This window comes from Trachypithecus francoisi, unplaced genomic scaffold (assembly GCF_009764315.1).
Source record: "Trachypithecus francoisi isolate TF-2019V2 unplaced genomic scaffold, Tfra_2.0 Lachesis_group11, whole genome shotgun sequence".
NCBI lineage: Eukaryota > Metazoa > Chordata > Mammalia > Primates > Cercopithecidae > Trachypithecus > Trachypithecus francoisi.
Window position 1 is genome coordinate 38,381,516 of NW_022681456.1, and position 27,530 is coordinate 38,409,045.

At 42.5% G+C, this 27,530-nt stretch overlaps 1 protein-coding gene, 1 long non-coding RNA gene and 1 pseudogene across 3 annotated transcripts in view; 1 reads left to right on the forward strand and 2 right to left on the reverse strand.

Moving 5' to 3' along the window:
* LOC117089606 overlaps nt 1-938 on the reverse strand; it is a 54,256-nt gene extending 53,318 nt beyond the window's left edge. The window contains exon 1 of the long non-coding RNA XR_004439670.1: nt 891-938. This is a non-coding gene — a long non-coding RNA (uncharacterized LOC117089606). The remainder of the gene's footprint in view (nt 1-890) is intronic.
* Nucleotides 939-991: 53 nt separating this feature from the next.
* NDUFA12 (NADH:ubiquinone oxidoreductase subunit A12) overlaps nt 992-27,530 on the forward strand; it is a 44,702-nt gene continuing 18,163 nt past the window's right edge. Inside the window, exons 1-3 of one of the 2 annotated variants that reach the window (XM_033221031.1) lie at nt 1,007-1,183; nt 1,946-2,028; nt 11,695-11,782. In XM_033221031.1, the coding sequence (XP_033076922.1) occupies nt 1,098-1,183; nt 1,946-2,028; nt 11,695-11,782 (257 nt within the window). In that variant the 5' untranslated portion in view covers nt 1,007-1,097. Of the gene's footprint in view, nt 1,184-1,945; nt 2,029-11,694; nt 11,783-27,530 lie in introns of both variants that reach the window. The other variant, XM_033221032.1, reaches the window with a different exon arrangement.
* LOC117089603 lies at nt 23,893-24,554 on the reverse strand (annotated as a pseudogene).

Below are 27,530 nucleotides of genomic sequence, written 5' to 3' on the forward strand. Positions count from 1 at the left end.
AAATTGTTAAAATGGTAAATTTTATATTTTGTGTTTTTAACCACCACCACCAAAAAAAAAAAGCTAAGGAAATAAATTGTTACTTTGAAAACATACATAAGGGAAAGAATCGGCTGGGTGTCGTGGCTTACACCTGTAATCCCAGCACTTTGAGAGGCTGAGGCAGGAGGATCAATTGAGGCCAGAGTTCAAGACCAACCTGGGCAACATAGCAAGACATCCATCTCTGAAAAACAACAACAACAAAATTAGCCAGGGGTGGTGGTACATACTTAAATGGGAGGATTGCTCGAGCACAGCACTCTGAGGCTGCAGTGAGCTACGATCACACCACTATATTTCAGCGTGGGTGACAGAGTGAAAGCCTGTCTCTAAAATTAAAAAAAAAGTAAGAGAATCAAGCACCTAGACTGCCTTTCCTATATTAATTGTATCTCAGGAACCAAATAGTTGAAGGGAGGTTTCTCTTTGTAGAACTGTGGTTAATAAATGAAGTAACATTGAAATTATTTCGGTTCAATCGATGCTCCCATCTCAGCCTCAGCCTACCAAGTAGCTGGGACTACAGGCACGCGCCACCACATCCAGCTAATTTTTCTTCTTCTTCTTTTTTTTTTTTTTTTTTTTTTTTGGTAGAGACAGAGTTGTCACTGTGTTGGCGAGGCTGGTCTCGAACTCCTGGGCTCAAGCGATCCTCCCAACCCAGGCTCCCAAAGTGCTGGGATTACAGGAGTGAGCCACCGCGCCTACCAGAGCCAATTCTTTTTAGATAAGGAAACTGAAATTCCCAAAGGAGGAATCCCCGTGTGAGGAAGCCTCGTCTACGTGAGCTTTCCAGCATATGCCGGCCTTCTAGATTTAACCTCTGAAAACTCTAAAGTTTAAGGTACCTTTGCTTCCAGGGGAAACCAATTCTGTCTACTTGGGAAGCCAGAACAGGACAGCGTAGGAAAGACCTAGCTCTGCGCAGGCGCAGAGTCACTGCGTCTGGCGTTCGCGTGGGAACCTTCTGGGCTTGGGCTTCCTGCGGCTGAGTGGCGGCTTCCATCCGGTGGGTTTTGCTTGGCGCACCCGGGAGGCGGGGCCTGCGGGGCAAGATGGAGTTAGTGCAGGTCCTGAAACGCGGGCTGCAGCAGTTCACCGGCCACGGCGGTCTCCGAGGCTATCTACGGGTTTTTTTCAGGTAGGCGGCCAGAGCCATACTCTTGGCCTCTGGGGCTAGACTTTCGCTGGCTGATTTATTGGAAGGGGGCCCAGGCTCGGGTCACTTTGGAGAATCCACAGCTCTTGTCAAGGACAAGCGCCCCAATCTCTCTCTGCCTTGCCACCCCCAGGCTGGTCTCTGTTCCGTATCTCCCCGAGACAAGACCGAAGCTATCTGAAGAGTCAGAGCTGTGACACGGAGGCAGGGGCATCTGGGCTGCACTCTTTTCCCACGCCCTAAAGAGTAATGAGCATTACAGGACATTAACTCAGTGACCTTGGTAAACTTTTTTTTATCCCTGCACTGCCGTACCCTCTCTGTAAGGCGTTGAAAGTAATAATAATCGTCGTCCTGATATTCACTGATCCCAGGAGCAGCATAGTTTCCCGGAAACTTATATGGAGACCCAGAGTGAAATGAAAGAGCCTGGAGACTTTCGTATCATTGTAAGATGAAATACTTCGGCTTTTTGATTTCCTGAAGGTTTTACTAACTCCAGTGCCTCCTGGCTGAGGGATAGTAGATACAAGTAGTCCTGTAATCTGAAGGGACTACATTTATATTTTTAGTGTAATTTGGGCACATCAGTTGTCAATTCATCTTTTCCCATCCCCAGCACTTCGTTTTGCTAGTTGATGCAGCAGCCCTTGTGTCTGAAAGTTGTTACTCTCACTTTATTTCCGTTTATGTTTTGAACTAAGAATCATTCTGAGATGTCTGTTTTCTTTTGGGTATTCACAGAACAAATGATGGGAAGGTTGGTACATTAGTGGGGGAAGACAAATATGGAAACAAATACTACGAAGACAACAAGCAATTTTTTGGTGAGTGCAGTATTTTTTAGTTTGAATAATTGGATTGGGATTGGCATTTGAGTCTGTTTTCCATATTTTGCAAGGAGCTTTTACAAAACACTTGGAAAAGGATGAAAAACTCAATAGAAAATGAAAAAAGATAATTTACAGAAAAAAGAAAAGTAAATAGCCAATGAAGGTATGGAAAAATGCTCATTCTCACTTGCAACAACAGAAATGCAACTTTAAAAACAGTGTTATGGCCGGGCGCGGTGGCTCAAGCCTGTAATCCCAGCACTTTGGGAGGCCGAGACGGGCGGATCACAAGGTCAGGAGATCGAGACCATCCTGGCTAACACGGTGAAACCCCGTCTCTACTAAAAATACAAAAACTAGCCGGGCGAGATGGCGGGCGCCTGTAGTCCCAGCTACTCGGGAGGCTGAGGCAGGAGAATGGCGTAAACCCGGGGGGCGGAGCTTGCAGTGAGCTGAGATCTGGCCACTGCACTCCAGTCCGGGCGACAGAGCGAGACTCCGCCTCAAAAAAAAAAAAAAAAAAACAGTGTTATATATTTTTCACCTATCAAATTTTGAAGTGTTTTTCTTTTCGTTTCTTGTCTTTTTTTTTTTTTTGAGACGGAGTCTCGCTCTGTCAGCCAGGCTGGAGTGCAGTAGCGTGATCTCGGCTCACTGCAACCTCCATCTCCTGGGTTCCAGCGATTCTCCTGCCTCAGCCTCCCTGAGTAGCTGGGACCACAGGCGCACGCCACCATGGCAGGCTAATTTTTGTATTTTTTAGTAGAGATGGGGTTTCACCATATTGGCCAGGCTGGTCTTGAACTCCTGACCTCATGATCCACCCGCCTTGACCCCCACAAAGTGCTGGGATTACAGGCATGAGCCACTGCGCCCAGCCTTGAGTATTCAATCTGATAAATCCCAATGTGGGCAAAGCCATAGAAATATATAGGTTAATGCAGTCTTTTTGGAGGGATAATTTGGTAACATTTATAAAAATTTACATTGCACATATCCTTTGTCTCAGCACTTCCACTTTTAACTACTAATTCCACTGGGTGTGGTGGCTCACGCCTGTAATCCCAGCATTTTGGGAGAGCAAGGCGGGCGGATCATGAGGTCAGGAGATCGAGACCATCCTGCCCAACATGGTAAAACCCAGTCACTAGTAAAAATACAAAAATTAGCTGGACGTGGTGGCGTGTGCCTGTAATCCCAGCTACCTGGGAGGCTGAAGCAGGAGAATTGCATGAACCGGGGATTCGGAGGTTGCAGTGAGCCAAGATCCCACCACTCTACTCCAGTCTAGCGACAGAGCGAGACTCTATCTCAGGAAAAAAAAAAAAATTCTGCAAATATTCTTGCAAACCAAACACACATCACAGCATTGTTTTATTATATTTTTAAATTTTATTTATTTATTTATTTTTGGGGTCTCGCTCTGTCACCCAGGCTAGAGTGCAGTGACTCGATCATGGCTCACAACAGCCTCAACTTTCTGGGCTCAACCTGTCCTCCTATCTCAGCCACCCAGGTAGCTGGGATTACAGGCATGTGTCACCATGCCTGGCTAATTGTTTTAAAAAATTTTTTTTTGGAGAGACCGGGTCTTGCTGTGTTTCTTAGGCTAGTCTTGAATTCCTGGGCTAAGGTAATCCTCCCACCTCAGCCTCCCAAAGTGCTGGAATTACAGGTGTGAGTCACCTTGCCTGGCCACAGCATTTTTGTTTGTTTTTGTTGTTGTTATTTTGAGACAGGGTCTCACTCTGTTGCCTAGGCTGGAGGCAGTGGTGTTATCTTGGCTCCCTGCAGCCATGACCTCCTGGGCTCCAGCCTTCCTCCTGCCTCAGCCTCCTATGTAGCTGGGACCACAGTCATGCACCACCACACCTGGTTAATTTTTTAATTTTTTTTAAGAGACGGGGTCTTACTTTGTTCCCCAGGCTGGTCTTGAACTCCTGGGCTTAAGCCATCCTCCTGTCTCAGCCTCCCAAAGTACTGGGATCACGAGCATGAGCCACCATGCTAGTAAATTTTAAAAGCAACATTAGTGTGCGTAAGTTGGATACTGGTGAATTAAACATTTTTTAGAATACTTTGTTGTTAAGAATGATATAAACGTATAAATTTAATATAGAGAGATGTCAAAGATGTGTAATATAAAAAAATTCCAGTTGCAGAACAATGTTTGGTATCCTCAAAAGGAGAAAATACATGCTTTTTGTGTGCATGTTAAATTTTGGAAGGAAACTCAATAAACTCATAGAATCAGATGGTAGAGATTCAACATTCTGCCCCTCCACTTTATAATTTTGTAACCTGGTTAACTTAATTAACTTCCCTAACCCTCAGTTTTCTCATCTGTAAAGCAGAATAATAATAATAAGTGCCTCATAAAGCTGTATTAAAAGATGAAAAGTGAATGGGAGGAACTTATCGTGATATAGGATTTCTCAGCCTCAGCAGTGTTAACACTATGGGGCAGATAATTCTTTCTTTTCATTTTTTGTTTTATTTTACTTTATTTTATTTTATTTTTTTTTGAGACGGAGTCTTGCTCTGTCGCCCAAACTGGAGTGCGGTGGTGGGATCTCAGCTCACTGCAAGCTCCGCCTTTCGGGTTCACGCCATTCTCCTGCCTCAGCCTCCCGAGTAGCTGGGACTATAGGCGCCCGCCACCTCGCCCGGCTAGTTTTTTGTATTTTTTAGTAGAGACAGGGTTTCACCGGGTTAGCCAGGATGATCTCGATCTCCTGACCTTATGATCCGCCCGTCTCGGCCTCCCAAAGTGCTGGGATTACAGGCTTGAGCCACCGCGCCCGGCCTTTTTGTTTTATTTCAATAGTTTTTGGGGTACAGGTGGTTTTACGTTGCATGGATAAGTTTTTGTTTGTTTGTTTGTTTGTTTGAGATGGAGTCTCACTCTGTCGTCCAGGCTGGAGTGCAGTGGGACGATCTCGGCTCACTGCAAGCTCCGCCTCCCGAATTCATGCCATTCTCATGCCTCAGTCTCCGAGTAGCTGGGACTACAGGCACCCGCCGCCTCGCCCCGCTAATTTTTTTGGTATTTTTAATAGAGACGGAGTTTCACCGTGTTAGCCAGGATGGTCTTGATCTCCTGACCTCGTGATCCGCCCGTCTCGGCCTCCCCGAGTGCTGGGATTACAGGTGTGAGCCACCATGCCTGGCCTACATGGATAAGTTTTTTAGTGGTGAGTTCTGAGATTTTGGTATACCTGTCACCTGAGCAGTGTTACACTGTATCCAGTATGTAGTCTTTTATCCCCTTGAGTCCCCAAAGTCCTTTATGTCATTCTTATACCTTGGCATCCTCATAGATTAGTTCCCATTTATAAGTGAGAACATACGATATTTAGTTTTCCATTCCTGAGTTACTTCACTTAGAGTAATGCCCTCTAGCTCCATCCAAGTTTCTGCAAAAGCCATATTGCTTTCTGTTTTATGGCTGAGTAGTACTCCATGGTGTATATATACCACATTTTCTTTATCCACTCATTCATTGGTGGGCATTTAGGTTGGTTCCTTAATTTTGCAATTGCAAATTGTGCTGCTATACACATGTATATGCACGTGTCTTTTCCATGTAATGACTTATTTTTCTTTGGGTAGATACCCAGTAGTAGGATTGCTGGATCGAATGGTAGTTCTGCCTTCAGTACTTTAAGGAATCTCCTTACTGTTTTCCATAGTGGTTGTACTAGTTTACATTCCCAACAGCAGTGTAAAAGTGTTCCCTTTTCACCACATCCACACTACCATCTATTATTTTTTGAATTTTTAATTATGGACATTCTTGCAAGAGTAAAGTGCTATCTCATTGTAGTTTTAATTTGCATTTTCCTGATAATTAGTGATGTTGAGCATTTTTTTCATAGGTTTATTAGCTGTTTGTATGTCTTCTTTTGAGAATTGTCTATTCATGTCCTTTGCCCACTTTCTGATGGGATTGTTTTTTTCTTACTGATTTGTGTGAGTTCCTTGTAGATTCTGGACATTAGTCCTTTGTCTAATGCATAGTTTGCAAATATTTTCTCCCACTTTGTGGGTTGTCTGTTTACTCTGCTGATGATTTCTTTTGCTGTACAGAAGCTTTTTAGTTTAATTAGGTACCATTTATTTTTGTTTTTGTTGCATTTGGGTTCTTAGTTATGACTTCCTTGCCTAAACCAACGTCTGAGAGAGTTCTTCTGAAGTGATGTTCTAGAATTTTTATGTTTTCAGGTCTTAGATTTAACTCTTTGATCCATCTTGAGTTGATTTTTGTATGAGGTGAGAGATGAGGATCCACTTCCATTTTTCTACATGTGGCTTGCTAGTTTTTTCAACACCATTTGTTGAATAGGGTGTCCTTCCCCCACTTTATGTTTTTGTTTGCTTTGTTGAAGATCAGATGGCTGTGAGTATTTGGCTTTATTTCTGAGTTCTCTGTTCTGTTTCATTGGCCTATTTTATACCAGTAGCATACTGTTTTGGTAACTGTAGTCTCATAGTATAATTTGAAGTCGGGTAATGTGATGTCTCTAGATTTGTTCTTTTTGCTTAGTATTGCTTTGGCTATGTGGGCTCATTTTTGGTTCCATATGAATTTTAAAATTGTTTTTTCTAGTTCTGTGAAGAACGATGATGGTATTTTGATGGGAATTACATTGAATCTGTAGATGGCTTTGGGCCATATGGTCATTTTCGCAATATTGATTATGCCCATCCATGAGCATGAGGTATGTTTCCATTTATTTGTGTCATCTGTGATTTCTTTCAGCAGTGTTTTTTAGTTTTCCTTGTAGAGATCTTTCACCTCCATAGTTAAGTATATTCCTAAGTATTTTATTTTATTTTTTGCAGCTGTTGTAAAAGGGATGGAGTTCTTGATTTGATTCTCAGCATGGTTGTTGTTGGTCTATAGCTGTGCTACTGATTTGTGTATATTGATTTAGTATCCTGAAACTTTGCTGGATTTATTTATCAGGTCTAGGAGCTTTCTGCATGAGTCTTTAGGCTTTTCTAAGTATATGATCATATCATCAACAAACAGCGACCGTTTGACTTCCTCTTTTTAAATTTGGAGGCACTTTATTTCTTTCCCTTATGCAGTTGCTCTGGCTATGACTTCCAGTACTACATTGAATAGAAGTGCTGAACGTGGGCATCCTTGTCTTGTTCCAGTTCTCAGGGCGAATGCTTTCAGCCTTTCCCCATTCAGTATGACGTTTGCTGTGGGTTTGTCATATGTGGCTTTTATTACTTTGAGGTATGTCCCTTCTGTGCCAATTTTGTTGAGGGCTTTTATCGTAGAGGAATGCTGGATTTTATCAAATACTTTTTCTGCATCTGGTGAGATGATCATATGATTTTTATGTTTAATTCTATTTATGTGGTATATCACATTTATTGACTTGGGTATGGTAAACCATCCCTGCATCCCTAGTATTAAATTCACTTGATCATGATATATGATTATCTTTTTGGTATGCTGTTGGATTCGATTAGCTAACATTTTGTTGAGGATTTGTGCATCTGCGTTCATCAGGGATATTGATTTGTAGTTTTCTTTTTTTGGGACAGATAATTCTTTGTTGTGAGGGGCTGTCCTGTGCTTCATAGAATGACCAGCAGCAGCGGCCCTGACTGACAACCAAAAATGTCCCAGGCATTGCCAAATGTCCCCTTGGGGGCAAAATTTCCAACTCTTAAGAACCACTGGCCTAATGCTTGGCACATAATAAATGCTCAGTCAATATTAGCACTGTGACTGCTATTATTTTTTTTACAGTTTGAGTATCCCTTACCTGAAATGCTTGGGACCACAAGTATTTCAGATTTTAGATTTTTTTGGATTTTGGAATATTTGCATTATATGTCCCAGTTTAGCATCTCTAATCTGAAATCTGAAATGCTGTAATGAGCATTTCTTTTGAGTGTCATGCCAGCACACAAAAAAAGTTTCCAATTTTGGAGCTTTTGGAATTAGAGATACCCAACCTGTACCTTCTTGAACTGTTGAATTTTCTCCCATGTGCATTTTTTACTTTTATAATAATAAAAAAATACTCTCTTGATTGAGATGAAAAGTATCAAAGAGGAAAAAGCAATTAGTCTTCATCCAGGGGAACAATGTATAATGTGAAAAAATAATTGCCTGGCATTTATTGAGTGATTACCATATGCTAGGTGCTGTGCTAAACAAAAACATACATTATCTACTTTAATCTTCAACATCTCCTTGAGATAGGCACTTTTGTGCTCCCTATGCCCCCATTTTACAGATGAAGAAGGTAAGTCATTGAGCCATTAGGAATATTTCCCAGGAATGTGTAAACCATGTGTGGTTGCTTTGGATGCATGTTGGTCTATAAGAAGTAAACATCTTGGCCGGGCGCGGTGGCTCAAGCCTGTAATCCCAGCACTTTGGGAGGCCGAGACGGGCGGATCACGAGGTCAGGAGATCGAGACCATCCTGGCTAACACGGTGAAACCCTGTCTCTACTAAAAAGTACAAAAAACTAGCCGGGCGAGGTGGCGGGCGCCTGTAGTCCCAGCTACTCGGAGGCTGAGGCAGGAGAATGGTATAAACCCGGGAGGCGGAGCTTGCAGTGAGCTGAGAACCGGCCACTGCACTCCAGCCCGGGCGACAGAGCGAGACTCCGTCTCAAAAAAAAAAAAAAAAGAAGTAAACATCTTATGTACTCTGTTATTTATGTGTGTGCATGTGCGTGTGTGTGTGCATGTGTGTGTGTGTGTGATGAGGCCTCACTATTTTACTTGGGCTGGTCTTGAACTCCTGAGCTCAAGCAATCCTCGCGCCTTAGCCTCCTGAGGAGCTGGAATTACAGGCACATACTGTCACACCTAGTTATGATGTTTTTAATACTCACATAAATCACAGAATTTTAGACCTAGAATAGATTTTAAGAGATTGTCTAAACACTGTTGTTTTATAGATGAAGAAACAGTCCCAAGGAACTGTCTTAATCAAAGAGACTTAATCAAGTAATTAATGGCAGAACCTGGGGTAATTATTCTTTCCACTTCTCACTTATTGTTACAAACTATAACATTACATTCTTTCCTTTCTGTCTTCTTTTCTTTTCTTTTCTTTCTTTTTTTTTTTTTTGAGATGGAGTTTTGCTCTTATTGCCCAGGCTGGAGTGCCATGGCAGGATCTTGGCTCACTGCAACCTCCGCCTCCCAGGTTCAGGCGATTCTCCTGCCTCAGTCTCCTGAGTAGCTGGGAATACAGGCATGCGCCGTCATGCCCAGCTAATTTTTTATATTTTTAGTAGAGATGGGGTTTCTCCATGTTGGTCAGGCTGGTCTCAAACTCCTGACCTCATGATCTGCCGGCAGGCCTCAGCCTCCCAAAGTGCTGGGAATACAGGCATGAGCCACCGCAGCCGGCCGCCTTTCTTCTTTTCTCCCTTGCATTGGAAATATTCTTATTTTTGCTAATTAAAAAAATTAGGGCCTGGCATGGTGGCTCATGCCTGTAATCCCAGTGCTTTGGGAGCCAAGGTGGGAGGATCAGTTGAGGCCAGAAGTTCAAGACCAGCCTGGGCAACATAGCATCTCACTATGTCCCCCATCTCGTGTGCGTGTGTATGTGTGTGTACCTATATATGTATGTATGTATATATATTTGGTGTATGAAAGCTCCCTCCCCTTTTAATTTTGCAACTCTTTTAATAGTTTAGTCTTTATGTATATTTAAGATTCTTTTATTTTGAGACAGGGTCTCTCAGTTGCCCCACCTGGAATGCAGTGGTATGATCTTGGCTCACTGCAACCTCTGCCTCCCATGCTCAAGTGATCCTCTCACCTCAAGCTCGAGAGTAGCTGGGAGTACAGGCGTGTGCCACCATGCCCAGCTAATTTTTGTATTTTTTGTAGGGACAGGGTTTCACTGTGTTGCCCAGGATGGTCTCGAACTCCTGAGCTCAAGTGATCCCTCTGCCTCAGCCTCCCAGAGTCCTGGGATTACGAAGTGAGCCACCGTGCTCAGGCAGTTGTGTTTGTTTATTTTAAAAAAAAATGCACAGCATTTTTAAAAATAGCAACACAACATTCCAGTGTATGGAAGAACCATTATTTCTTCAATCCTGTTACTGTTGATAGACACATAGGTTGCTTTTGGCTTTTTGCTATTAGGAATGATGCTACTGTGAACCTGCTTATAACTACATTTATGTGTTTAAATAAATTTCTGGCCTGATCTCTACTAAAAATACAAAAATTAGCCAGGCATGGTGGCACATGCCTATGGTCCCAGCTACTCGGGAGACTGAGGCAGGAGAATCGCATGAACCCAGGAAGGGTAGGTTACAGGCAGTGAGCCGAGGTTGCACCATTGCACTCCAGCCTAGGTGACAGAGCGAAACTCCGTCTCCAGTAAATAAATAAAGTGGAATTTCTGAGTCTGAGAATAGGCATTTAACATTTCAAGAAATACAGAGAGAGAGAGAGAGAGAGAGAGATTGTTAAGGCCCACCTCCATCATTGTAGCCTAACTGTATTGTCACGTCTTGACTTATGAAACCTTTCCCAAGGTCTCCTCCGTCTGCCTGCACATTTCCCTGCCTCACTGAATTACAGTTTATTTTTAGTTAGCTATTCTTAAGATTGATTTCTCTAAATGAAGCAGTAAATGTTGATTGAAATCTGTATTTTTAAAAAGAGATAGGGTCATGTTTAAGTACTGGTAGTCAATATTTGTTGATTATTTGTTTATCTAGGAAAACCCTGTAAATGAAATGCAGATTATCTTTTGCTTATTGGTTTAAAATCCATCATAAGAATGAACAAATTCAGTGTTCCCTATTGGCAGGTAAGAGCAGTAAGGAAGGGGTAGAAGGAATTAATATTTATTATGCGCTTATATGGCTGATGCTGAACTAGGTGAATGTATGTGATATTTAATTCTCACAGCAACTCTAAGATGTAGGTATAGTCATCCACTTTTAATAGATAAAGAAACTGAGGCTCATGAAATTTGCCTAATAACCACTGATAATAAGTGACAAAGCCCAAGTCTTTGCTCAGTTTAAGGACCCAATAGTGTAAATAGTGGTTAGGCCCCTCAACTAGTGCTCAGAAATTTCCTAAATGAGGAATGCAGCCATATTATTTTGATGACGTGAGATGTCCTGTGTACCTGTCATTTCTAATGTTCGCTTATTGTGTATAATTCACAAATTTCCGAAAGGATCTGGGGTAGTTTAAAAAAAATACTTACGTGGAGACGTAGAATTCAAGTATGATTGCTACAAATGTGTTTTTGCCCCAGTCTCAAGAGGAGCACCTTATTTTCTGAATACCCTGAACATCTGGGAACACACTTTCCTGTCCTGTCTGCTACTCCCTCTGGGGAGCTGGCAGGGAAGCAAGGATTCTCCGCTCTGGGAAAGGCCTGAGCACCCCCACAGCAGTGAATCATCTCAGTCTTTGGTGCAAGTTGCTGATTAAAGCTTGCTACTCACGTCCTGGAGCTTGCCTTCATGAATTCACCCAGGGTGAATTCCTCTAATAGCTATTCCTCTAATAGCTCTCTTACATAAGATCACGCAAAGTCTTTTCTTAATAAAAAGATTGTCTTCTTTGATATTATGCATCTATGCTTTAAAAAAAAAAAAGTTTTCCTTTCTAAATGTTCGTCTTTCCACTCAGGCCGTCATCGATGGGTTGTATATACTACTGAAATGAATGGCAAAAACACATTCTGGGATGTGGATGGAAGCATGGTGCCTCCTGAATGGTAAGCTAAGACAGCATTTTATTATTTTATTTTATTTGTCTTTTTTTTTTTTTTTTTTGAGACAAGGTCTCACTCTGTCATCCAGACTAGAGTGCAGTGACACGATCATGACTTACTTCAGCTTTGACCTCCCAGGCTCAAGTGATCCTCCCACATCAGCCTCCCTAGTAGCTGGGACTACAGGCCCATGCCATCTCACCCGAATAATTTTTGTTTCATTTTTAAGTTTGTTTGTTTCTTTTTTGAGACAGAGTCTCATTCTGTCACCCAGGCCGGAGTGCAGTGCCGCAATCTTGGCTCACTGCAACCTCTGCCTCCTGGATTCAAGCGATTCTCCTGTCTTAGCCTCCTGAGTAGCTGGGAGTACAGGTGTGAGCCACCATGCCCAGCTAATTTTGTAGTTTTAGTAGAGACAGGGTTTCACTGTGTTGGCCAGGCTGGTCTCGAACTCCTGACCACAGGTGATCCGCCTGCCTTGGCCTCCCAAAGTGCTGGGATTACAGGTATGAGCCACTGTGCCTGGCCTGTTTTTGTTGTTTGTTTGTTTGTTTGTTTTTTCTGAGACAGAGTCTTGCTCTGTTGCCCAGGCTGGAGTGCAGTGGCATGATCCTGGCTCACTGCAACCTCTGACTCCCAGATTCAAGCCATTCTCCTGCCTCAGGCTCCCGAGTAGCTGGGACTACAGGCTCATGCCACCACACCTGGCTAATTTTTGTATTTTTAGTAGAGATGGGGTTTTGCCATGTTGGCCAGGCTGGTTTCGAACTCCTGACCTCAGGTGATCCACCTGCCTCGGCTTCTCAAAGTGCTGTGATTGGAGGCATGAGTCACTGTACCCGGCCTAATTTTTGTATTTTTTATAGAGATGCGATTTCACCATGTTGCCCAGGCTGGTCTCAACCTCCTGGGTTCAAGTGATCCACCCACCTTGGCATCCCAAAGTGCTGGGATTATAGGTGTGAGCCACCATGCCCAGCTTTTATTTATTTATTTTTTTAGTTGAGATGGGATCTTGCTATGTTTCCCAGGCTGGAACTCCTGGGCTCAAGCAATCCTCTCACGTCAGCCTCCAAGTAGCTGAGATTATAAGCACAAGCCACTATGCCTGGTTCATTTTATTTAATTTAACTTGACAATATTTATTTCATTACAAAAATATTTATTGAATATCTCTCTATAAGGCAGTCAGTGGTATTCTTCTGAAAGTATCCTACTTACATTGAATGCATAAGTTACCCTTAAACTTAGTGGCTTAAAACAATTATTTCTCTCTCCATAGTTTTTTTTTTTCGGGTCAGGAGTTCAGACAAGATAAAACAAGAGTGGCTAGTCTCTGCTCCCAGATATCTGGAGCCTCAGCTGGAAGACTCCAAGGCTGGACACTGGAATCATCTGAAAACTTGATCAGGCTGGGTGCGGTGACTCACGCCTGTAATCCCAACACTTTGGAAGGCTGAGGCGGGTGGATCACGAGGTCAAGAGATTGAGACCATCCTGGCTAACACAGTGAAACCCCGTCTCTACTAAAAATACAAAAATTAGCCAGGCGCAGTGACGCATGCCTGTAGTCCCAGCTACTTGGGAAGCTGAGGCAGGAGAATCACTTGAACCCGGGAGGCAGAGGTTGCAGTGAGCCGAGATCGTACCACTGCACTCCCACCTGGCAACAGAGCGAGACACCGTCTCCACAAAAAAAAAGAAAAAAGAAAACTTGTTCACTTAGTATCTGGCATTTATTGCTGGCTGTCAGCTGGGGTTATAGCTGGGCCTGTGGGTTGGAATACCTTCATGTTGTCTGGGCTGACACAGGCAAGTACTCTGAGAGAGTCAGCTAGGCAGGAGGCATATTGCCTTATCTAACTTAGTCTTGCAAATTGTCCAGTATCACTTTCATATTCCATTGATTGAGGCAATTAGAAAGCTCCGCCCAAGTTCTACTTGAGAAAACATGGACCTATCTCTTGATGGAGGCATGTCAACATCACGGTATATCTTGGGATGTATAATGGTGTGGCTGTCTTAGAAAAACAATATGCCATAGTATCACCTGTCTTGGTGAAGCGAAAGGTGAAAAGAACTTTGGCTGTAATCTTGTCTGGCTGTTTGACTTTAAGCAAGTTCCTTAACCTCTCTAGGGCTTAGTTTCATCATCTGTAAAATGATAGCCCTACAATTCCTTAGGTCTCTAAAACCTGTATGACCTTATAATATACATATTTTGAAATGAAATTCTAAATGCTCACTCGAATTACCAAATTTTGCATGAAGTGTTTCTAAGCAAAGTACTTATATCTGTTTCATAGATTGCTGAAATAATGGCATAGAGTTGATATACAGTTAAACTCTGGAGATCCTTTCCAGTGGTCTAGAAAATTTCACTCAAAAACTAGAAATAAGTATATCTGGTGGGCTGTGACATTTTATTTTAATTGGATTTGAACATCAGAGCTAGTTTTGGGCTGTCTTCAGTAGAAAGTGGGATAATCTCAGTGTATTTGCCTCTGTTGTAAAGAGTCACTTGGAAACCCAGATATGTGACACAAGTGAGTGAAGTGCAGCTATGAAACAATAGGAGGTAGTGGGAACTACAGTGAACTGAAAAGTACAGACTTGTCAAAGAGGGCAGCAGGCTTATTCAGCAATCCCCAGTTCCATCCGGTGAGAATTCTGCGAAGGGTTTTTGGAATTTTCAAAGGTGGACATCTGTATTTCTTTGTGAGACTTCTTGTTTTTTCTTGCTTTTTTTTTTTTGTTGTCGAGATAGAGTTTCACTCTGTCGCCCAGGCTGGAGTGCGGTGGCACCATCTTGGCTCACTGCAACCTCTGCCTCCCAGGTTCAAGCGATTCTCCTGCCTCAGCCTCTTGAGTAGCTGGGACTACAGGCACCTCCCACCATGCCTGGCTAATTTTTCTTTTACCACAGACAGGTTTCACCATGTTGGCCAGGGTGGTCTCAAACTCCTGGCCCCAAGTGATCCACCCACTTCAGCCTCTCAAAGTGTTGGGATTACAGGCATGAGCCACCACACCGGGCCAGTTCTTGTTTTTTAAATTAATTTTCAAAAATATTTGACATTTTAAATACAGCCTTATCTAGCAGAACCTTCCACGATGACGGAAGTGTTCTTTATCTCCCCTGTCCGATAGGGTAACTGCTTGCCACATGTGGCCCAGAGCATTATTTTTTTATTATTATTGTTATTATTATTATTATTATTATTATTGAGACAGGGTCTCACTCTATTGCCCAGGCTGGAGTGCAGTGGCACAATCAGGGTTCACTGCAGTCTCGACTTCCTGGGCTCAGGTGATCCTCCTGCCTTAGCCCCCTGAGTAGCTGGGACTACAGGCATGTGGCACCACGCCCAGCTAATTTTTTTGTATTTTTAGTGCAGATGAGGTTTCTCCATGTTGCCCAGGCTGGTCTCGAACTCCTGGACTCAAATGCTTCGCCCACCTCTACCTCCCAAGATACTGGGATTACAGGCATGAGCCACCATGCCTGGCCTTTCTAGAGCACTTTAAAATACCGATAATCCAACTGAGGACATTTTTAAATTTTTATTTATGATAAATAGGCTACTCGATTGGACAGAACACTTTTTTTTTCCCAAATACTTTATGAGCTAAGCAAAACATATTTGTACTGTACATTTTTTGCTGAGCTACAACCAGTTTTCAACCCGTGTTCTACTACTTGGACTAATTGTGAGCACTATGTCAGTGATGTAGTTTGAAGAACATGATAATGGATAATGTCTTTAAAAGCTCACTGGGGCTCGGTGTGGTGGCTCATACCTGTCATTCCAGCACTTCGGAAGGCTGAGGCATGAGGATCGCTTGAGGACAGAAGTTTGAGACCAGGCTATGCAACATAACAAGGCCTCATCTCTATAAATAAAAAAGTTTTAGAAAATTTGTCAAGCATGGTGGTGTGTGCCTATAATTCCAGCTACTTGGGAGGCTGAGGTAGGAGGATCCCTTGAGCCCAGGGGTTCGAGGTTGCAAGGAGGTATCATTGCACCACTGTACTCCAGCCTGGGAGACAGAGTGAAACCCTGAATCTGAAAAAAGAAGTTAATTGGTTCTTAACATGAGAAAGCAGCACTGATTAGGAACTTTCTCATGCTACATCATTAGGGGATTGCTGTTGCACTCTTTTTAGTGGGAAATAATAACCTGTTGTTCTGTTAAGGTCTGAGGAGCTGTGGGTTGTTTTGGGTTGTTTATTTTTATTTTTATTTTTTATTTTTTCCACATTCTGTGTCTCTTTATTTGTTTTTTTTCTTCAACTTTTATTCTAAGTTCCAGGGTACATGTGCTGGATGTGCAGGTTTGCATAGGTAAACGTGTGCCATGGTGGTTTGCTGCACAGATCATCCTGTCATCTAGGTATTAAGCCCAGCATGCACTGAGCTTCGGTTTTAGGTTTAGAACCCTCAACCTTCTCCAAAGGGGCATTCTATATGTTAGGAGGATTATTTGAGACCAAGGTGGCAACATGGAATTCAGGCTTTCAGAGCTGAGGTGTCCTGGTCTTTGTTTCATTGAGAGATTGTTTCTTGGGTGGAGTTGGTCCTGGGAGGCTGTGGAAGGCATGTGAGCTGTCTCATTCAGATTGACATCTATCTGCTTCAAAATGTTCATCTAACATTGGTGCTCAGGGGGCCACAGTTGGGGACATGAGGGGTAGGCTGTGATTTCAATTATGTGCGATTAAGTATGTTTAAAATTATAAAATAGTAAAAACCTGAAAAGATAAAAGTTCTATTCAGTAGAGCAAGTCCTTGTATTTGATCTGAGATCACAGGAAAATGAAGGTAAGAGCTGTAGAAGATCTCTCCAGCCGGTGCCTGAGGGCAAGGGAGGATTCAAAGCTGCATTTCTTTGTGGAGAGGAGCCTCCTAAGGGCTGAGGACCTTTGATGACCCTTGTTTGTAGGGGAAGCTTCTCGGCTTGTGATGAATGTTTGTAAGGAGAAATGGTGTTGGACAAGCTTAGCTGTTTGTTTCTCAAAGCCCTGTTTGTTGACTGTGACACACTGTGGAATTCTAAATCTCTGGATTCTTACCCTTGATTCGTGGATACATTTGATGTTGGGTTGATTTACCTCTAATTAAAGAGCCACGTATTATTACATGTAGAGAGTAATGGTACAGATACAATTTATCATCCCTATTCAAATAACTATTTATTTAGTACCCACCAGGTGCCAAGAACCTGGGGATAAAGCAGTGAATAAAACAAGGTCCTCATTTTCATGGGGGAAGGCAGAAAAACATACTTTACGTATTTGTGGTAATGATAAGTGCAAGGAAGATAATATGAAGCTGGGCCTCACAGGGGAATCAAGAGCAATGGAAGGGTCAGGTGGCTGTTTTATACAGGAGTTAGAGAAAGATTATTTGAGGAAGTGACATTTGAGGAAAGACCTAGAAGAGGGGGACAAAGCAGTCCAGGCAGAGGGAACCACAGGTGCAAAGCCTGTATGTTTGAGATGTATTGCTTGGTCTGTTCAAAGAACAGCAGTATGGCCAGTTTGGCTGGAATGGAATGAGTGAGGGGAAGATGTTAAGAAACGAGGCAGGAGAAATAGCTAGGGCCCAGATCATGTAGATCTTGTAAGATGAAAGGTTCTTGTATTGGTTTGAACCCGAGAGCGTGCCAACAGACAACATAAGGTGATGTGGAGCAACATGCTGTTTCAATGAGCGCCTGGGTGCAGGCGGGCTGAGGCCTAAAATGGCGTTAGCACCAAATGAGGACGGGGCAGGGGTTTTATAGTCTCCTGTAAATGGGAAGTGTCTCAGTCTGATGTAACTGCTATCTAGTACCTGGACGGCCTGCTTCTTGATTTTCAAGGGGGTATGTGTCTTTCAGCCAGCTCTCTTCCTGCTTCTGCTGTCTTGCTGACACAGGCTGCTGGCCCAAGTAGCCTTGAGCCTTGGGACTGGGCCTGAGAAGGGAGGAGTTATTCATCCCTTCAAGCTTTCAGGCCTTGGGGAGAATCTTTCAGTAAGCCATGGTACATACTTCGGCTTTTTGTCTGAATTTATTTGGAAGTCACTGGAAGGTAAGATAGGGTGTGATCTGATTGACAGTTTTTTTAACATTTGGAATAATCCCGAACTTTCAGAATCGTTACAGATATTTCATTTATTTGTTTATTTTATTATTATTATTTTTTGAGACAGAGTCTCACTCTCTTGCCAGGCTGGAGTACAGTGGCACGATCTCAGCTCACTGCAACCTGCGTCTCCCAGGTTCAAGCGATTCTCCTGCCTCAGCCTCCCGAGTAGCTGGGACTACAGGCAGACGCCACTACCCCCAGCTAATTTTTGTATTTTTAGTAAAGACAAGGTTTCCACCATGTTGGCTGGGCTCAATCTGTTGACCTCATGATCTGCTCACCTTGGCCTCCCAAAGTGCTGGGATTACAGGCGTGAGCCACTACGCCCAGCTTACAAATATTTTGATAATTTAAAAGTTGCCAGATTGATGTCCCATCACTCCTGAATACCTTAGTGGGTACTTCCTGCAAACAAGAACATTGTCCTGCATATCCACAATATAACCATAAATATCAGGAAAGTAGCAATGATACGCTATGTAAGGGAGACAAAATTTTACTCTTATCCTCTTAGGGCTTTTTGGCTGGGCCTGAGAATTAAAGACATGTTAACAGGAGAAAAGCATACAAATTTATTTAATATAAGAGTTCCATGACTTGGAGCCCTCACAAGGGAATGAAGACCCAAAGATGCAGTTCATGTTGAACACTTAGATACTGAATTGGACAAAGAGTAGAACATTGTGAAAATGTGAGAAGACAAAGGGACTTGGGCTTGAATAGGTTAATTGTGTGGAGAAGTGACTAAGAAGATAAGAGTGAATTTAACAAAGTTTATGCAGATTTCCCTTGACCTCAATTTCCTGTCCTTGATGTAGAAAGATATTTTCCTTCTGGTATAGGGAGGACATCTTTTATGTGGGGATTTTTTCTCCTTTCAGAAAGAAAAAGGTCATATTATTCTTGTGCCTGCTGTTTTTCTTTTCCTTGTTTTGTTTTGTTTGGAGACAGGGTCCTGCTTTGTCACCCAGGCTAGAGTGCAGCACAGTCTTGGCTCCCTGCAGCCTTGACCTCCGGGGCTCAAGTGATCCTCCTACCTCAGCCTCCCAAGTAACTGGGATTACAAGTGTGTGCCACCACACCTAATTCTGTATTTTTAGTAGAAATGGGGTTTCACTATGTTGGCCAGGTTGTTCTTGAACTCCTGGCCTCAAGTGATCCGCCTCCCTCGGCCTCCCAAAGTACTGAGATTACAGCCATGAGAGCCACCACACTCGGCTGTGCCTGCTGTTTTTCAAGTGCCTTTAACTCAGCATGGTCAGTATGCCAGAGCTGCATATTTTGGAGCAGTGTGTTCTGAATTTCAGCCACTCAGGTGTCATCAGTTGTCCCAACAATGCCCTTGATAGAGAGATCCAATCACACATTTCATATGGATCTCAAGTTCTTTAGTCTCCTTCACACTGGATTGGCTCCTCAGCTTTTCCGTGATCTTCAGGACCTTGACGCTTTTGAAAATTACTCGACAGTTACATTGTTGAAGGTCCCTCAGTGGGTTTGTTGGATGTTTCCTCATGACTAGGTTCAGGCTGTGCGTCTCTGACATTCCTGTCACTGAAGCCATGTGTTTCTGGTTGCACTCTATTAAGTAGCAGCTGATTTGTGTTTGTCCTATCATGAATGAAAACCTCTGTCACGTGATTAAGGGGTCTGCCAGTGTTCTCCATTCTGAAGTTACTAATTTTCCCTTGGTAATTAGTTAACATTTTGTGGGGAGACTCTTTGAGATTATATAAGTATCCCCTTACTCATCAAAGTTTTAATTCATTATTTATATCTGTATCAACTCCTATTTTAATCAATGGGTTATAATCCATTGTTATAATTGATTCTTTCGTTGTTCAAATTGAGCTCTATTTGACTAGTTGGAACCCATTCAAGTTGCATTTGGAGTTCTTTGGAGGTTTTTAGAGGGGAGGGGTTCTCAGTTTTTAAAAATATTTTATTTGAGATAGGGTCTCACTCTGTCACCCAGGCTCAGTGCGGTGGTGCTTTCACAGCTCACTGCAGCCTCAACCTACTGGGCTTAAGCCATCCTCCTGCCTCAGCCTCCCAAGTAGCCGGGACTACAGGTGTGCATCACCACACCCTGCTGTTTTTTTTTAAGAGATGAGGTCTCACTATGTTGCCCAGGCTAAAATTTTATTTTTAATTGACAAATAATAATTGTGTATATTTGTGGGGCACAATATGATGTTTTGATATGTGTTTACATTGTGGAATGATTAAATCAAGCCAATTAATACATCCATTACCTCACATACTTATCTTTTTTTGTGGTAAAAACGTTTAAAATTATTTTAGCAATTTCCAAATATACAATGCATTATCATTTATTACAGTCACCATTCTGTGCAGTAGAGCACTAAGGCTTATTCCTCCTAACTGAAATTTTGTACTCTTTTATCAACATCTCCTCTTTTTTATACTCTCCACTCCTCCTGCCCCGGTAACCACCATTCTACTCTGCTTTTTTTTTTCCTTCTTTTAAAGACAAGGTCTTGTTCTGTCTCCCATGCTGGAGTTCAGTGGCACATAATAGCCCACTACAGCTTCAATATGATATGCTCAAGCGATCTTCCCACCTCAGCCTCCTGAGTAGCTGGGACTAGCTAATTTTATTTATTTATTTATTTATTTAAAGACAGAGTTTTGCTCTTGTCGCCCAGGCTGGGGGACAGTTGCGCCATCCCAGCTCACTGCAACCTCTGCCTCCCAGGTTTAAGCGATTCTCCTGCCTCAGCCTCCCGAGTAGCTCAGATTACAGGTGTACACCGCCACGCACACCTAACTTCTGTATTTTTAGTAGAGACAGGGTTTCGCCATGTTGGCCAGGCTGGTCTCGAATTCCTGACCTCAGGTGATCCACCCGCCTCAGCTTCCCAAAGTGCTAGGATTACAGGTGTGAGCCACCGCGCTTGGCCTATTTTTATTTTTAGTAGAGGCAAGGTCTTGCTATGTTGCACAGTCTGGTCTCAAATTCCTGAGCCCGAGCAATCCTCCTGCCTTGGCTTCCCAAAATGTTGGGATTACAGGTGTGAGCCACTGCACCCAGCGTGATGTTTTCTTTTGGAGATTTTTTTATCTGATCAATTTTAAATACACAGTACAAGGAAGAGGGAATGAATAAGAAAAAAAACTCATATTCTATTTCCCTATTAACACTAAGCCATATTTTTCAAAATATGTTTCAAAATACTTAGCCAGATCACCAATCCCAGTCACTACCTTTGTTTAAATATTCACTAAAAGGCCGGACATGGTGGCTCAAGCCTGTAATCCCAGCACATTGAGAGGCCAAGGCAGGCGGATCACCTGAGATCAGGATTTTGAGACCAGCCTGGCCAACAGAGTGAAACCCCGTCTCTACTAAAAATACAAAAAATTAGCCGGGCATGGTGGTGGACACCTGTAATCCCAGCTACTTGGGAGGCTGAGGCAGGAGAATCACTTGAACCCAGGAGGCAGAGGTTGCAGTGAGCCCAGATCATGCCACTGCACCCCATCCCGGGTGACAGTGTAACACTCCATCTAAAAAAAAAAAAAAAAAAATTCACCAATAAATTAGTCAAGTGGTAGAAACCCATTGAGAGACGTGGTCTAGAGAGAACAGCTAAATGGCTACATATAACTTAGTAACAGTTTAGTCCCAATATTTAGCAAGCTTGTTTAAAAATTACTATTCCCATTGGTTTATAGTGACATTAATATAAATATGTAATTTGAAAGTCAAAATTCCTTTCACCGTGAACATAAAACTTTTTATAAGATAGTTGTGGGTTGGGGTACAGTAATGATGGGGGCTGCTGGCCATATTCAAAGCCTAAAAGACTGGCAGCTTGGAAAGGTATAAACCGTATATATATACTCTCAGTATACTGCTATGTCCCACATTTTTGCTGTACATTCTTGTCTTTGGTATAAATTATTCCCTTAAATTTGAAAAAACAGTGAAGATGAAAACATTTTTGTCTTCATTTCAAAATAACCCTTTTAAATGGAAAAGCATTTCCTTCTGTTAGTTAAATTTGTTCAAAAGATGGGTTTAAATACTTTCTTCACAACATGTACAGTTTTTTTCACCTTTAGTGCCTTATTATAATTCGTCTGGCAATAAGACCTTCAGTGCTTTATCAGAAATGAGATTGTAAGATTGTTAAACCTGTACTTGAATCCTTCTTAAGACACTGAATTATACCAAAGTCCAAAAAACATATGACCACTTATCAACACCCTCAGAACCTGTGAATTACTGCAGATAATCTCACATGTGCATATAATTCAAACAGAAACTTTGTGGACAGGGTGTATAAAATAAATACTAAAATATTTCTTCAACTCTATTTAATGCTGCCTAGATGGTTAGATGAAAAGACTAATATTACTGACAGGAAGAGAAACTATTTTAAGGACTATTTTCTAAGTAGTTAGAACAATTTTGCAAAACAAAGATAAACAAGGGCCTATGCCAATACATTGTTCCTGTAGTGTAATATAATAGCTAATATGGAATATAATCAGTAAGCAGTTAATACGAATATAAATAGGTATAATCCATCACTAAATCACAGTCTGGTGAAAAGCTTCTCAGCTAAAGTAGTTTGAGAAGAGGGTTAAGGGAAAGGAGAAGTGGCAGGCGGGGCAGGTTTCCAGTGGGAACATCATTTATGTGCCTTACCATTATCATCATCTTGTATGTAACAGTTCACTGTTGCAGAAAGGTAAACCCTTTCCCAGTATGCTAGCCTAGAATGTACTTTATGTAGTATAGTAAGATTATTTAAGTATTAATGCTTCATTTGCATTTATATTTAGATATACAAATAATCACATGCATATTAAAACTAAACAGAATCTTATAACACTTTAATCTCATTTTGGGAAAGTTAACAGGTACGATGGAAGTGTATACTACAGAAGTTTCTAGAATATCTATACTGAGAGGTAAAACCAAAGGAAAACATCACCACCTGTTTAGTATATGGCTTGTACAAAACCTCAAGCTCACTCATTTTTTTATAGGTGGATTTGTTTTTTGTTTTTTTTTTTTTTTTGAGACGGAGTCTCGCTCTGTCGCCCAGACTGGAGTGCAGTGGCGCAATCTCGGCTCACTGCAAGCTCCGCCTCCCGGGTTCCCGCCATTCTCCAGCCTCAGCCTCCGAGTAGCTGGGACTACAGGCGCCCGCCACCGCGCCCGGCTAGTTTTTTGTATTTTTAGTAGAGACGGGGTTTCACCGTGTTAGCCAGGAGGGTCTCGATCTCCTGACCTCGTAATCCACCCGCCTCGGCCTCCCAAAGTGCTGGGATTACAGGCTTGAGCCACCGCGCCCGGCCTATAGGTGGATTTGTTTGATAAGGATTGTGATCCAGTGATTATTTAGCAGCAGTTTTACAAACTGTAAATTCTTTTATTAACAGGCATTGTAAACAGATAATACTAATCTTATTTATTTTTTATTTTTGTTTTTCTGAGACAGAGTCTCTCTCTGTTGCCCAGAATTGAGTGCAGTGGTATGATCTCAGCTCACTGCAACCTCTGCCTCCTGGGTTCAAGTGATTCTCCTGCCTCAGCCTCCTAAGTAGCTGGGACTATAGGCCTGCACAACCATGCTTGGTTAATTTTTTATATTGTTCATAGAGACAGAGTTTTGTCATGTTTCTCAGGCTGGTCTCGAACTCCTGAGCTCAAAGGATTTACCCACCTTGGGCTCCCAAAGTGCTGGGATTACAGACATGAATCACTGCACCTGGCCCTAATCTTATTAAAAACCCATGAGTGCCAAACTGGGGAATATACAGCTTATGCATAACTTAAAAAGCAATTCCCATTTTATTAATAAAAGACAAACACAGCATACCAAAACCTATACTAAACAAAGAAACTGTAATATGGACACATGATTGATGTGTCTAAAATGATATATATAGCACATAATTAATGTTAATTATGTGATCAGTACATTTTTCTATATAATTCCCTTCATGCTTCACTTTCCCTAGAAACTGAATTCTGAGCTTCCTCTTCTAAAATTGGTACACTCAGGTTATCCTTGGACATCAAATTATACTTCAGCACAAAGTTAGTAAACCGATGACACAAAAATGTCACGTTTTCATATTCATCAAAAAATTGCCAGTGATGAAAATAAGCATGTGAAAATATTATGTAAATCCTATGGCATGCTGATCCTAGTTTTGCTACTGATGATTCCTTTATACTAATCTTGCCGGGAAAATATTGCTACTCAGAAGACACAGCACCATCAAATGTGTGTCTGTTGTAGTCTATAGCAGGACACTCTTATGAGTTGCACAAAGACAAATCCATTGTTCTCTTGCTGTCATTTGAGTATAAGTATCTGGATGGCATTCACTCTGAAGTTTGACCTCAAGTCCATTTAGCTCAAGGCAGAATTGCTTTAAATGTTCCTACTTCCATACAGTTTCATCTTGGCCTTCAGGTGGTTCAAGAATTTTGTCAATATTGGAGCAACCTGCTCTTAGGTTCTGTTGAATGTGCTGCTGAACCACGAGTGTACTGTCCCATTTTCTCAAGGATTCATCAGGCCAGTTATAGAAATCTTGTGCCTTGGTGCCCAGTCTGTTCTGCCTCAGCGCTGCTGTCCCCTCTACCGTGACCATAGTGCCCATTCTGGGCAGCTGGAGTTGGTACCTGGATGTCTCTACTTCTATGAGTTCAATTTTTTAAGATTCCACATATAAGTGGGATCATGCAGTATTTATCTTGCTGTGCCTGGCTAATTTTGCTTAGCATAATGTCTTCCAGATTCACCCATGATATCCGAATGACAGAATTTCCCTCTTTTTTAAGGCTGAATGGTATTCTATTGTGTACATATACCACAATTTTTTTTATCCATTCATCCGATGATAGACACCTAGATTGCTTCTTTATCTTAGCTTTGTGAATAATGCTTCAGTGAACATGGGAGTGCAGGTATCTCTTCAGCATAATTCAGGAATCTTACTTCTGGGTATAATTCCTTTGGATATATACCCAGAAGTGGGATTGCTGAATCATATGGTAATTCTATTTTTAGTTTTCTGAGGAACCTCCATGCTGTTTTCCATAGTGCTATGTTAATTTACATTCCCACCAACAATGTACAGGTTCCCTTTTTCCCTTTTCTTTTTTTTTTTATTTTGAGACAGAGTCTCACTCTGTCGCCCAGGCTGGAGTGCAGTGGCACGATCTCGACTCAGTGCAACCTCTGCCTCCCAGCTTCAAGCGATTCTCCTGCCTCAGCCTCCTGAGTGGCTGGGATTACTGGTGTGAGCTACTACTCCTGGATAATTTTTGTATTTTTAGTAGAGATGGGGTTTTGCCATGTTGGCCAGGTTGGTCTCAGACTCCCAACTTCAGATGATCCACCCACCTCAGCCTCCCAAAGTGCTGGGATTACAGGCATGAGCCACTGCACCTGGCTGCAGGTTCCCTTTTCTTCATACCTTTGCCAACACTTGTTATCTTCTGTCTTTTTGATAAGTAATTTTAGCAGGTATGAGGTGATATCTCACTGTGGTGGTAATTTGCGTTTCCCTGATGATTAGTGACAATGAGCATTTTTTTTCATATAGCTGTTGACCATTTGTATGTCTTCTGAGAAATGTCTAGGTACTTTGTTCCTGCCAACTGCTTTTTTTGAGACTTTTCTTTTTGAGGCTGAAGTGCAGTGGCGCGATCTCGGCTCACTGCAAGCTCCGCCTTCTGGGTTCACGCCATTCTCCTGCCTCAGCATCTCGAGTAGCTGGGACTACAGGCGCCCGCCACCATGCCTACCTAATTTTTTTGTATTTTTAGTAGAGACGGGGTTTCACCATGTTAGCTAGGATGGTCTTGATCTCCTGACCTCGTCATCCACCCTCCCAGGCCTCCCAAAGTGCTGGGATTACAGGTGTGAGCCACCGCGCCCAGCTAAAATTTTTTTTTTATAAAAACACGATTTCCCTTTGTTACCCAGGCAGGTCTGTAACTCCTGGCCTCAAGTGAGCCTCCCACTTTGGCCTATCAAAATGCTGGGATTACAGGCATGAGCCACCATGCCCAGCCACTTTTCCTTTATTTTATTTATTTATTTATTTGTTTGTTTGTTTGTTTGTTTATTTATTTATTTATTTATTTATTTATTATTTATTTTGAGACAGAGTCTTGCTCTGTTGCCAGGCTGGAGTGCAGTGGTGTGATCTCCACTCACTGCAACCTCCGCTTCCCAGATTCAAGCGATTCTCCTGCCTCAGCCACCTTAGTAGCTGGGATTACAGGTGCGCACTACCACGCCCAGCTAATTTTGTATTTTTAATAGAGATGGGGTTTCACCATGTTGGCCAGGATGGTGAGTTTTTTGAATTCCATATATATATATATATTTTTTTTTTTTTTTTTTTTTGTCTATTAGCATGGGGTGGAGGGTCCTTTTGAAATGTCTTCATCATTCTTGGAGCACCTTCTTACTTTCTGACATGAGGTGTTCCAGGTTAATCTTAGAGGTTCTCTGTTCCAGCCTTGGAGAAGGCCATTTCTCTGAGGAACCCCGTGCTTGTTTTGCTTGGTTTTTGTTTTTTGAGACGGAGTTTTGCTCTTATTGCCAAGGCTGGAGCACAGTGGCACAATCTCAGCTCAACCGCTGTCTCCACCTCCAGGTTCAAGTGATTCTCCTGCCTCAGCCTCTTGAGTAGCTGGGATTACAGGTATGCACCACCACCCCAGCTAATTTTGTATTTTTAGTACAGACGGGGTTTCTCCATGTTGGTCAGGCTGGTCTCGAACTCCCAGCCTCAGGTGATTCGTCCACCTCAGCCTCCCAAAGTGCTGGGATTACAGGTTTGAGCCACCACAGCCGACCGTTTGCTTGTTTTTTAGTGGAGAGTGGTATTAGAAATGAAGATATGAATGTCAGCTGTGCTCATCATTATTGGAATGTCAGTGCTCCCAGGCCTTCTCAGTGGAGAAGCTAGGGAACAACAGGTGTAATGATTGTGTGTCCCCACCAGTACCACTGACGGCAGTCCGACACTACAGGTTACACTCTAGTTTTCTCCCTCTCCACATGTATAGCTGGTTTTTTTCTTAATATAGTTATTTTTTCAATTCCGCTGTGTGTGACTAAGTTCCTATTGCTGCCCTCTCATCCCCCTCCCCCACTGAACTTCCTCCTTACCCCAGTTTGCCTCCAGCCCCCAAACCAGCTTGCCACCCTCCCCTCTCCTTGTGTGGACAGGCTCTTTTCCCCACAAAGCTCTGACACATCCTGCTGGGCTACCACAGCATTCTCCTCTCATACCAAGTGCAGATGTCTACATTCCTCCGGCCAACTTAATGACTTTTGCACTCTGATTTACATTTTTAAAGCATCTCTGTGGTTGCTACGAAGAATAAAGGAAGGGGGCAAGGCAAGTGTGGAAGCAGGCTAATCGCTTAAGAAGCTGTTGTAAGTCATGATCTAGACTGTTGATGGGGTTGGACTAGGGTGCTAGTGACGCAGGTTGGGAGGTTTGGGGTTGTATTAGTTGTCTATTACTGTGGAACAAGTTATCCCAAACTTAGCTTAAGACAGTAAATATTATCTCACAGCAATTTGAGTGTAGCTTAGCTGGGTG